Source organism: Pinus tabuliformis, chromosome 3_1 (assembly GCF_031772625.1).
Source record: "Pinus tabuliformis cultivar Carrire ecotype Pingquan chromosome 3_1, CPIR1, whole genome shotgun sequence".
Lineage (NCBI taxonomy): Eukaryota > Viridiplantae > Streptophyta > Pinopsida > Pinales > Pinaceae > Pinus > Pinus tabuliformis.
In genome coordinates this window covers 622482921-622495244 of record NC_142301.1, presented here as the reverse complement: position 1 = coordinate 622495244, position 12324 = coordinate 622482921, and the positions used below count along the sequence as shown (strand labels likewise).

General features: G+C 35.7%; 1 protein-coding gene across 1 annotated transcript; it reads right to left on the bottom strand.

Moving 5' to 3' along the window:
• Window positions 1-430: 430 nt before the first annotated feature.
• Window positions 431-5461, bottom strand: LOC149188568 (putative LRR receptor-like serine/threonine-protein kinase At5g48740). Its single transcript, XM_089409997.1, has 15 exons — window positions 5195-5461; window positions 4489-5026; window positions 3753-4258; window positions 3543-3669; window positions 3389-3460; window positions 3046-3114; window positions 2879-2950; window positions 2687-2758; window positions 2279-2508; window positions 1977-2185; window positions 1761-1887; window positions 1593-1661; window positions 1253-1442; window positions 953-1085; window positions 431-838 (listed from the first exon to the last, which is right to left on the bottom strand). Exons 1-15 carry the CDS (start codon window positions 5310-5312, stop codon window positions 587-589), a joined length of 2784 nt encoding a protein of 927 aa, XP_089266123.1. The 5' UTR covers window positions 5313-5461; the 3' UTR covers window positions 431-586.
• Window positions 5462-12324: the final 6863 nt, after the last annotated feature.

Below are 12324 nucleotides of genomic sequence, written 5' to 3'. Positions count from 1 at the left end.
CCAATCTATCCCCAATTTTAAAGTTTTAAACTAATCATATTGGAAAATAAATAAACAAAACCTCCAAAAGCCTATAAAGTATAACCTACTAATATGTAAACTGCACTGGAAATTCTGTCCCTCCAAATTTTTAAACCAGTACAGGTTGACAGTTGATTTCAAAAAAATAGGTGCCATTGACTTATATTTACACTAAATAATCATGTATTTTATATACATCATATTTTACTTAGTATCAAATTTGTGCGAAATTTTTATTGGAATGTGTCTATTCACAGCCCAAAACATTTTATGTTTCATATTGTATTTTGACAAATATACATGCCTGCGAGTTTGTGTGGAAATCAACACAATATTGTATGTGGTTTAAATACTAAAATCCGTTTTTTATAGTGATTACGTGCAATGTACTTCGTACAAATTACAGCTTTTTAGAATTTGACGGTGGCAAAAATCCATACAATTTATATTTTAACATGGAAAGCGACAAAGTGTCCGATCCACAGTAACAAATTCAATTTTCATATAACCTTGAATATCACCTCTGAACCATAAGCCTTAGATTCCCGTGGCTCACCCCTATCCTTCAATCCCCACCTTCGATGCCAATCTCCTCTGAAACTGAAACAGAAGCTATAATATCCTCGAGTTTGAGAGCCTCTTTGAGCTCTGTCACTACCTCAGTCATGCTCGGTCTAAAAGAGCGTTCCACCTGAACACATCTCATGGCTACTTTGGCAACGCGAGTCATGTATTTCAAGTCGTATCTTCCGTCCAACCTCTTGTCTATGATCTCTCTTATTTTGCCAACATCGTGATCTAGTATATACGGTGTCGCCTGTGAATATGCCCATAATTTTCGTTAGTGTGTAGTCTAACATCCACTGAAACATTGCACTGCCAGCGCTCTAAAATAATTATATTTTGGATGATTGATGAGAAGATTCCTTACCCATCGAATGATGTTTATGTCCTCTTCCGCCAGTTTTAGATCTATGGGTGGTCTACCGCATATGATTTCTAGTAGAACCACGCCAAAACTATACACATCACTCTTCTCTGTCAACATTTGAGTGCTGTAATACCTGTGGTTCCCCATAGAAATTCAGGTATTGAAGCACAGTGGAAATAAAAAAATGTAATTGAATGTCCTCTAAAATAATTAATTTAAAGTTCGTTACGGTGCAAAATTTGCGTGAACTCTTAATCATTGCAAGGTAAAAAAACATTGCAAAGAGAGCAAGTTATTTACTCTGGATCGAGGTATCCGAATGTTCCTTTCACCGCAGTGGTAACATGAGTAGCCTGTCCATCAATTGTCATCCTTGAAAGACCGAAATCCGCTACTTTCCCAGTCAAATTGCCGTCTAAAAGGATGTTAGCGGTCTTGACGTCCCTGTGAATTATCTTGGGGGTACAACCCATGTGTAGGTATTCCAGGCCTTCACAATATGTAAATCGCAGGTCGATCAGATGACATATATGGTTACCCATGATTTGTCTATATGCATTTTCACAATAATCAATATTTCAAACAACGAATGTTTACAACATACAAATCTAATGTACATCAAAATGATAAAGAGATTTACCTTGTGCTGCATCTAACGTTATTTTGAGCCTTGTTTTCCAAGTTAGTTGTGAGTTTTCTGCACTAGGACCTGGAAATGTAAACAAGAACCAGATGCTAATTGTCGGCTGCCTTGCTATTCTATCTACTGAAACAAAAATATCTTCAAACAATGAAATTTACCATTTACCATAAAGATGGTCCCTCAGGGACCCTTTTGACATGTGCTCGTAGATAAGCATAACCTCTCTGGTTTCATTGCAGTAGCCTAGTAAAGATACCAAATTCCTATGATTGATTCTGGAAAGAAGATCCACCTGTTCATGAGATACATGCACAGTAAAAACTTTCTTTCTTAGATTGGATCCAAATTGAATCGTATTACATGGTAATATTTGAGCATTACCTCATTCAGAAATTCGTCAACTCCCTGGTGGGAGAACAATGACAGCACTTTAACTGCGATCTCTTTTCCTTCCGGCAATTTACCAAAGAACACAGATCCAAATCCCCCTCGTCCAATCTCCCGACTAAATGTTTCTGTAGCAGTTGTCATCTCATCTAGAGTAAAGGCCAGGCAATTTGTTGGATTTGGCACCTTAATCCTCGAGCTGTCTGCAATCCTCGCACGCAAGGTAATGTTAGTAAAACAGTAAAAGCACAATTATAATTATATCTGTATCCTATTATAATATTTCTAATGTTGACCTTGGTACAAGAAGGGATTTCGTCCCTTTTCCACCCGACCGCTTTCCTTGACAACGCCTTCTTTCCTCCTGAATTTAGCAGGACAGACCACAACACCGACGATCAACCCTAAAGCGATAATTAGAATTCCACCGAGTGTTGTTGCCATGACAACCTTCCAGTTATTATTTTTTGAATTCTTCAAAGTACATTTCCTCTTCTCCATACGTAAGTAGCGGTTGCCCGAATAACTGCAGCACATCAAAGAGAGATTTTTCAGGTGTAAGGTTACTTAGAACTATCAGTTAAATCATAATTATTATCCGTACCATTTTTTATTATAAAAATATGTGAAGAAATTCTAAACCTCGAAATCCTAATATGTGGTTTGCGTCTAAACATAAGGAACATAGAGTAGGATATCAGTACTTGAGTTTCAATGAGCAATTGTGGAGAAGTTGGGCAGGAATTACACCGATGAAATTATTGTTCTGTATATTTCTGTGACAATCAATAAATTCAAAAATATTGCAGTATGAAAACTATTAGTTAATTAGTTTTAACCTTGAAAAAGAACCTGAAAATATATAAATTGAAAAAGGAGAAGACAGGAAGACGTACAACTCTTTAAGGTTTTTCAGTTCAGATAACCACGCTGGAACAGTACCATTCAGGTTGTTGTTATGTAAATATCTGGCATAATAACCGAAGTAAATTTTCCTTTTTTCGAAAATGCATGATAACTTAAAGTCGACAAAATAGCAATTTCGTATTGAAAAGAAACTTACAGTCTCTCCAACCTAGTTAAATTGGAGAAATTTGGTAAGGATCCCATCAAGTGATTATTGTCAAGTGACCTGCCAATTTAAACACGGATTAGTAAATGCTGCATAGGGATTATCATTCTCTGATATAATATTCAACGAGACAACGTGGCCCTTCGCGCCATCCAAATCTATGTTCCAAGTGGGGCACTTATTAACCGCCAATCATTTCCGTGAGAGGAATAATCGGAAACATATCGACCACAGTACAAATAATCCACCAGGAGGAGATCAACATTTTTTATAATAAGCATTGAATCTACAAAATTCCGAACCGCTATTGAAGAAAAGGTAGAATTCTCCTTACAGATTAACTAATGCAGTCAACAGTGTCATATCTTTAGGTAGCAATCCTGTAAGATTTCTTCCAGACAAACAGCTGCCAGCAACAAAGTGTCGTGAGCTCTTACAAATTCAACTATACAATTCGACATGGAAACAAATCAACGAATTAAGCTTACAGTTTCGAAATTCTTATGTCGGAAGAGCTGTTATCGCAGCCAATTCCTTCCCACTCGACCAGATAACAAGGATCGGAAATCCAATCCTTTATGTCAAAACTCCTTTTGAGAGCGTCAAGAGCGTAAACTGCAGTTTAAGAACTACTGGATTAGGCATTGAATAATAATTGCTGTAATTGCAGAATAAGAAGTTTTACTCATTCAACTTACTGTCATGAGAATTTGTTGGCCGATCTGTGTGAGCTAGCCAATGATACTCGAAAGCGTTGAGTATAGGAGGACGGTTGGAGTTAGGGGCCTTACTAACGTTAAAATCATATTGAATTTGAGCCGGGAGGAATGTCTTCTCTACAGCGGAATGATTGCGTGCGAGAGTAATGGTTTTAGAGCGCATGAGAGTAGTGGCTTGAAACTGTTCTTGACCAGTTATCTCGACGTAAAAGGATCTGGATTCCGACAAATTGAGTGTCTCGATCTCAGCAAAATACAGCAGTAACACTGATTTAGTCCCTTGGGGAGTTGATGCTATTGCGATTGAAATGATGTCCGAGCCGTTTCCAACCCACGCCGTTTGCATGACAGCGGTTGGAGGAAGGTCCTCGGTATCACTTGTTGAAATAGCGTTATGCGAAGTTACACGTCGTACATCTTTACTATCTGTATTTAAAACTGAATCATCTACATACCAGAGACGGTCGAATTGGTCCTGAGGATACCTGCACAATTAACCATACAAAGCTATTCAACTTAATCCTTTGACAAAAGAAATATTCACAACTACTCCATAGCGCTAATCGAAATTGGTTTTCACATGTCAGATCCGCATGTCGTAATTAGACATAAATTGAATATAAATTTATAAAGAGATATTAAAACCGATTACCATTAACTAGCTAGTTGATTATGACTAAATAGTAAATTTACATATAATGTTCAAAATGCTCACCTAACCACAGAATTTCCACCTACATTATAAAAAGCTGTCAACAACATTGTTCCCGGCTTAGCCTGTACATACATGCCATCTTGTAACCTCCTCAATTCGATAGCAGAGATAAAGGGATCATCACGCAAAGAGGTTCTAATCAAGCAAATGTGAAGCACCTTGCCAGAACTGACCAATATTCTGCCATAATAAAGTGGTTTATCTCCGTATGCGGCTGTAACTTTTCTCACATGCAACATACCCTGTGTCTCAATAGAGACTTGGAAGCTTGACCCATTTTGGAATCCATTGTAAATTCCAATGGCGAACCACAATCTTAAGACATAAGGCACCTCGGGTGTCACGGGCAATTTATAGCAAGACTTGATGAGGGGCATTGGAAAGAAGCGTAGAGAATGCAAGTAAGTACCATCAGAAGAGGAGGCGTTCCCTATGTCGACTGCTCGACCCACGTTTATGTACTCCGCATCAGTGACCCATGTTATATTGTTTTCCGCAGTGTGATTCGTTTCCCCTCCACAACTGATGCTAAGAAATCCTGCCACACCGCCAGATAATGATTAATAAAAAATATCTTGCCAAAAATCAATCGATAAGCGCTTAAAAATACAAGATATCGGAGGAAGACGGTATAGATTAGAGAAAACGGAAAAACTTCACGCTCTTAGTAGGAGCACACCATGACCAAATTTTACACCTTCCTTACCTGGTTGAGCACTAATCGCAGTCAACAAACTTAAGAACACGCCGAATGGCGCTAAAAAATTGCCCAATTTCCCGTAACGAATTTTGGCCATCGTTCCACCGATTGGAAGGTGCTTCATCTGCTTATCTCAGAAGAAGACGACTAAGAAGTGCTATTTATCTTATTTCTGAACCAGCCTTCCTTTTCCTCCTCTTTACCTTCTTCGATCTGTAAATTGTGTGGAAGGTACTTAAGCTGCTTCTCTCATAAGAGTGTTATTTTCATCTTGCTCAGATTTCCTCTCCTTAACTGCGTTCCCACATCTTTTTATTGACCGCATGTGTGACATGTCGGTGCAGGTGAACAATAATTAATTAGAAGGATTCTCTATTTTCTGTGTGATTGGTCGTTTAAGTGTGAAGATATGACATGAACGGAATCGTGGAAAGTGCTCTGTGGATGATCCCTCCAGCCTTGAAATTTCCCACTTTAGAATTTTATCACAGCATAATTTTTTGACTACCTTTTAGTGTAGTCGATGGAAGAAAAAAAGGCTACAATAATTGAATCCACGGAAAGTTTTCCACTGCATTATATGACGTAGATATTCGCTCATATTTTTATGAACTATTTAGCGGATGAGGCCGCCCTTTTAACTAAGAATCCTTAAACTTTTTAGCAAAGAACCGTTTAACATCCTCCTTTTTTTTTTTATTTCACTTCATTTTATAGAATGCATAAATTTATTAACACTTTTATTTACCATTATAATGAGGAAATTTATTAATATTTTATAATCGGTATAGGTTTATTTTAATTTAGGATTTATTAATTTTGGAGCTAAATTACATTTTTTGAATTGTAAATTTTTTGAAGAGAAAATAAATTTAATTTATTTTGATATTTGATAGATGAATCTAACTAGTATTATATAAATTTCACATCTTATATTAAAAGTATTTTTTATTTATTAAAAAATTGATTTAATTTTTATGGAATATCTCACTAATATCTTTTTAGTAATTGTGAAGGTAGAGAATTCATATATATCTCAAAAGTATAATCTTTTTTCTTTTAGATATAATTAAAAAAATATTATAAAATTATAAAATATTTTGATTGTGAAATGAGTTATGGTTGATGAGCATGTGATATTGATAAACCATGGTATTGACTCGTACTATATTAACAAAGTTTATTTTCAAGTTAATAATATCCATGGTAAAGAGGGGTGGATATCTATGATTAAGAATTTTGTTATATCCTAAATTTATTATAAGTATTATTTTTTCATTATTAATTAATTTTAAATATGGTTACAAAATTATTATGAGTTCTTGCTAGTTGGTTTTCTCATTAACCATTAATAGTTTAGCATTGACCAATATAACTTATAATGTTTACCTTTGAAAAAAAATATTATTTAAAAAACTATTTTTCAAACATTTGATTGGATCATAACTTGACATTGTTATTGTAGCCTTTGCATATTGTAATACCATGTGGATAATTGTGTCACATCTTTTATGTCATAAGCTATTAATACAGTTTCAATATTCATACATGATATTTAGATTTTTGTGTAATTATTTTGAATCTAAAAATAAAATCCTTAAAAATATCTGAAATATTCAAATAAATAAAATATGTATCATCAATTACTTCTTACCATAATTTAATCAAATAGTTATATACTCTCTTTCTCTTTTCTCTTTCTTACATAGTATGCTTAACCAACACATGGCTCCTCTATTAAATTGGCTTGAAAAAATGTAGGTGGCTTTTTAATTAAAAACTACCTAGCCTTTGTTAAAAAACCTCAAAGTGCATATATTCAAACTTTATTAATCATATCCATCTTTTGGAAGCAATAAAACTCCATTGTAATCTGTAAGTGAAATTTTTTTAAATCTGGTGTCTTCCCCTGTTAGTGCACTTAACCTCTCTGTTACACAGCTTCCGTAGGAAAGTGATAAAATACATGGAAGTCTTACCTAACCTCTCGGCAAGGTTGCCCTACCCTTTTCTATCACTAGTATTATTTCTTCTTCATCTTGTCAGCTCATCATACCACATTTAAAGTCTGGACACATATGGCATTTCTTCTTCATCTTGTCAGCTCGTATACCACATTTACAGTTTGGAGCTGCAATGCAATAGCATAGCCTAATGCCTAATGCAGACATCCATCTAAATTATATGTCAACTGCCTTCACCTTTTTTATATTATTGTACACATTTGATTCAAATATGGGCATCAAATTGAGGATTTTAATTTGAGCTCAACTTCATATTCGACATTCTACATGTAAAACTAGTGGTCAAATACAAATATGGGCATCAAATTGAGGATTTTAAATTGAACTTGACATCATATTCTATGTTCTACATGTAAAACTAGCAGTCAAATATATTAAGTGGAGGTACGTCAAAATGTAGGCCCGAACAACATTATTTTTAGAAATTATATGGGGTAGAGGAAACGAGTTTGACTCAAAAATCAGTTGGGCCAAGCAAATTGCAACGGGACAGAGGTTTAAATAAAACACAGAAATTTACTCACGACAAAACAAAGTAAAACAATAGAGGTTGCAACCCCAAGTAACACAAAAGATCTACGCTTCAGAGTAATTTTTTGTAAAACTCTGTAAGAAGAGTCACTCTCTGTAGAACTTTGTAAGAACTTGTTTTTCCCCGCCTACCAATATTTGGTCTAGACCAAATATTTAAGACATAGGATGGACGAATATACAAAATGAGGGAATCTATGAACTTGTAGAAGTTGTCAAGTGCAAGTAAGAGTTTGCGCTGTAAATGTTCGAACATACATTTTACCAACTATGTATTAAGTGCTTTAACTATCTAATGTGTTGCGGAATGGTCAACTAGTACTTCTGCTCAGAACTTCAGTCCTTCAGCCTACAAACAAAATTGCAACATGCAGTTGAGGTGTTCCACAAATATGGTTGTTGTTAGCCTATTAACTGCAGCAGTTGATATTAATATTTCCAACACTCCCCCTTAATCACAATTTCTGCCATTGACAATTCCCAAACAATCTCTGAGATAAACAAAATTCTCACGTGCCAATAGCTTTGTGACAATATCAGTAAATTGCCCCTAGGACTTGAAATGCTTACACAATTTCACCATTGTTAATCAACTCTCTAATAAAATGATATTTAGCATCAATGTGTTTGGTCCTCTTGTGAAAAACATAATTCTTTGACAATGAAATTGCGGAAGTGTTGTCACAAAATATAATTGTCGTTCCCTCTTGGTCGTGGCGAAGATCCCTCAACATCCTTCTCATCCAAACTGCTTGACACATTGTCGCTATTGTGACAACATATTTAGCTTCTGCTGTTGACAGTGACACTATTGAATTCTTCTTGGAGGCCAATGAAATGGCTCCAAAACCTAAATGAAAAACATATCCTGGCGTGCTTTTTCTGTCATCGACACTTCCTTCTCAATCACGGTCAGTGTAATCAACCAACCTAAAATCACTTGTTGCAACGTACAAAATAACATACTCCTTTGTCCCATTGACATACCTTAGAATTCTTTTTGCTGCTTGCCAATGTGTTTCCTTGGATGTCTCCATGAACCTCGACACCAGGCTTACCACATACATTATATCCGGCCTGGTGGTGGTTAAATACATCAAGTTTCCCACCATGCTTTGGTATAATGTTGAATTAGCATTGCTGCTGCAATCTTCTTTGCTCAACTTCAACCCCATTACAGTTGGCGTTGGTGTGGGCTTGCTATTTTGCATATTAAACCTATCCAAAATGTCTGCTAAGTACTTTTCTTGAGAAATAAAAATACCATTTTTTGTTTGCTTCACTTCTATGCCCAAAAAATATCTTAAGAACCCCAAGTTAGTAATTTCAAACTCACTCTTCATGACTTCTTTGAAATCAACGATGAAGAATTCATCACTGCTCGTGTAAATCAAATCATCTACGTATAAGACAACAATAAGAATCTTACCATCACTTTCTTTGATGTAGAGAGTAGGCTCACAATCAGATTTTTCAAAACCATTGTCCATCGAGTAAGCGTCTATTCTGCTATACCATGCACGTGGTGCTTTCTTTAGCCCATAAAGAGATTTCCTCAACTAATACACTCTGTCTTCTTGGCCTTTTACATCATAACCAGGTGGTTGCGCAACATACACTTCCTCTTTCAGCATTCCATTCAAGAACGTTGATTTTACGTCCATTTGATACACTTTCCATTTATGTTGCACAACAATCGCCATCACAGTATGCACTATCTCCATCGTTGCAACTGAGAGAAATGTCTCCACATAATGTTTTCCATGCTGCTGCTTCTATCCTTTGACAACTAGCCTTGCTTTATACTTTTCAATCTTCCTGTCGACATTGCTCTTATCTTATAAACCCACTTCACTCCAATGACTTCTTTTCCTTGAGGAAGGTTCACTAACTATCATGTGCCGTTCTTTTCTATTGCTCCTATTTCTTCCTCCATTGTCGCAACCCATTTTTCTTCTTTAACTACATCTTCAAAATGGATCGGGTCATCTACATGACAAAATAATGCAAATAAGGGATTTAGACCAGCACTACTATCAACTTCATCTTGCTCATAAATTTCATTTAAATTTCTGAAATTTGGTCTTCTTGTGCTTGCTGAAGATGGGCTCGACATGTCACTTGGTGTTGTGCTTTGCGACATGCTTGGAGAAGAACTTGCTTGACTGCGTGACACTATCCTATTATTTGTTGATGGCGTTACTTGTTGCCTACTTTGTTGCACTTGAATAGGAGTAGAGGGAGTCAATGTTGAGGAATTTCTTATTGTTGTCAATTCCTCTTTGTCCTCATGTGGTTGTCTTCTCTAAAATTCTGTCCCATGCTTCCTTTTCTATGAGCTGCACATCTCTATTGATTATGACCTTCTTGGTTGATGATTTGTAGAGCTTGTATGCCTTGGATTCATCACTATATCTAACAAATATGCATTTCTCCCCCTTGTTGTCCAAATTATTCCTCAACTCATCCGGGGCATCTGCATACGCCATAGATCCAAACACTCTCATGTGAGTGAAACCATGCTTCCTTCCACTCCATGCCTCTTTATGAACTACATTCCTGACACTTTTGGTTGGACGCCTATTCATGATATATGTTTCACAAGTGACAACTTCAGCCCAATAATCATTTGCAAATGCTTTGCCTTCAAGATATTCCTTTCCATTTCCATATGGTCCTATTCTTCCTTTCCATGACACCATTTTGCTGAGGTGTATACCTTGTTGTAAATTGCTTGTGAATTCTATGTTCCCTGCAAAATTGAAGGAATTCATTTGAGATGTATTCACCACCTCTGTCAGTGCTCAAGACTTTGATGTAGTGTCCACATTTCTTTTCAACAAGAACTTTGTATTGATGGAAGCACTTAAACACTTCACTTTTATGTTTTAGGAAGTAAACCCATGTCTTCCTTGTATAATAATCTATGAAGGTCAAAAACTAATGGTTTCCACCAATTGATTGTGTCCGAATTGGTCCACACAAATCTGAATGGAAAATCTTCAAAGGTGCCTTTTCCCTTATTGAGTTTCCTACTGGAAACATTTCTCTATGTTGTTTTCCCAAGATACATCCTTCACATAGGCTGTCTGGTTTTTTTATGAGTGGAAATCCATTCACCATGCATTTCCTATGTAGCAAATTCAAACCTCCAAAGTTGAGATGACCAAATCTCAAATTCCATAACCAATTTTCATCTTTGACCTCTACTTGATAGTTCACTTGTGTAACAGTTGCAACTTTTCTTTCATCCTTTTGTGAGTTCATTGATAGTTGTGCTTGTGCACCTTCTTCTTTCAAATATGATCTTATTTTTAGGGGAAACATTCTATTGCTTGTCATCTGAACTTTTGTAATCCACTGTCTCCTTGGAGGCCTATCCAAAATTGTGCACTCATCATTCTTGAAAAAAAATTTGTAGCCCTTTTGGATGAGTTGTCCAATGCTTATGAGGTTATGCTTCAAACCAGGGACAAAGTAAACACTTGAGATGTACTTCTTCTCCCCCTTCTTTGTTAGGATATTAAATCTTCCTTTTCCCATGACAAAGACTTTGCTATTAGTCCCTAATGTCACTTCAGATTTCACACTTTCATTTAGATTGGAAAACATTTATATATTTTGTCACATGTGGTTGCTACACCCTGAATCTAGATACCATGCATCACTTTGTTTTTCTTGTGCTACATTATGTTGGGCCGTTAATATGCCATTATTATTATCACTTTTGAATGCTTATTCCACCCATTTCTACTATTCTTCATCATGTCATTTATTATAATTTATTATATAAATCCATTTTATGATGATTTATGCTCTTATGGATGAATATTATTTCTTCTCCTTTATTTCTAATAAATTGATGATTATGCATGATTTTATCAATGATAGTTTTAATAAATTGGTTGTAACATTATTCACCATTTTTAGCCTCCAATACAATTTCCATATTGAAGATTTGATCATTAAATATTCCACCTCAGAAATTCGCTGGAATAAGAAGTGACAGTTTTGCAGTTGAGATTCTGGGCAAATGAAGAAGAATATGGAAAATCCAGAACATGGGTTTTGTCCAAAACAAACCAAATTAACTTTCTAGAAGAACGGTTTGCCCAAATTAGGCTTGTATTGAGAGAAACACAGGGTTCTTTGAGCACGATTCTTTCAGATTTGTTGTGTGGCTGTTTTCCAAATCTCAGCTGCAAAGCCAAATTCGCCTTGCTCTTGTTGAAAGCTAGATGGAAATATATTTTCTTGTTGATCAATTGGTTAGAAACAATCCAATATTGTTATGAGAGATCATATTTACTATTTGATTTCTCCTCTTTATGATTATAAAAGGAGAGTATGTATTATGTATTGGAGGGGATGGTTGAGAGAATGTAGAATTATGATTTGAGAATGATGAACGCAGAATTATGATTTGAGAATTAGAGATTCAGAATTAAGGATTCATGATAGAATATGATGGAAAAACTAGGGAGAATTGAGGATTCAGAATTGGAAATTCAAGAATGATGATGGGATAGGATAGAATAGGAGGAAAAGGAGATTGTTGCATTACCATTGTAATTCTCAAAG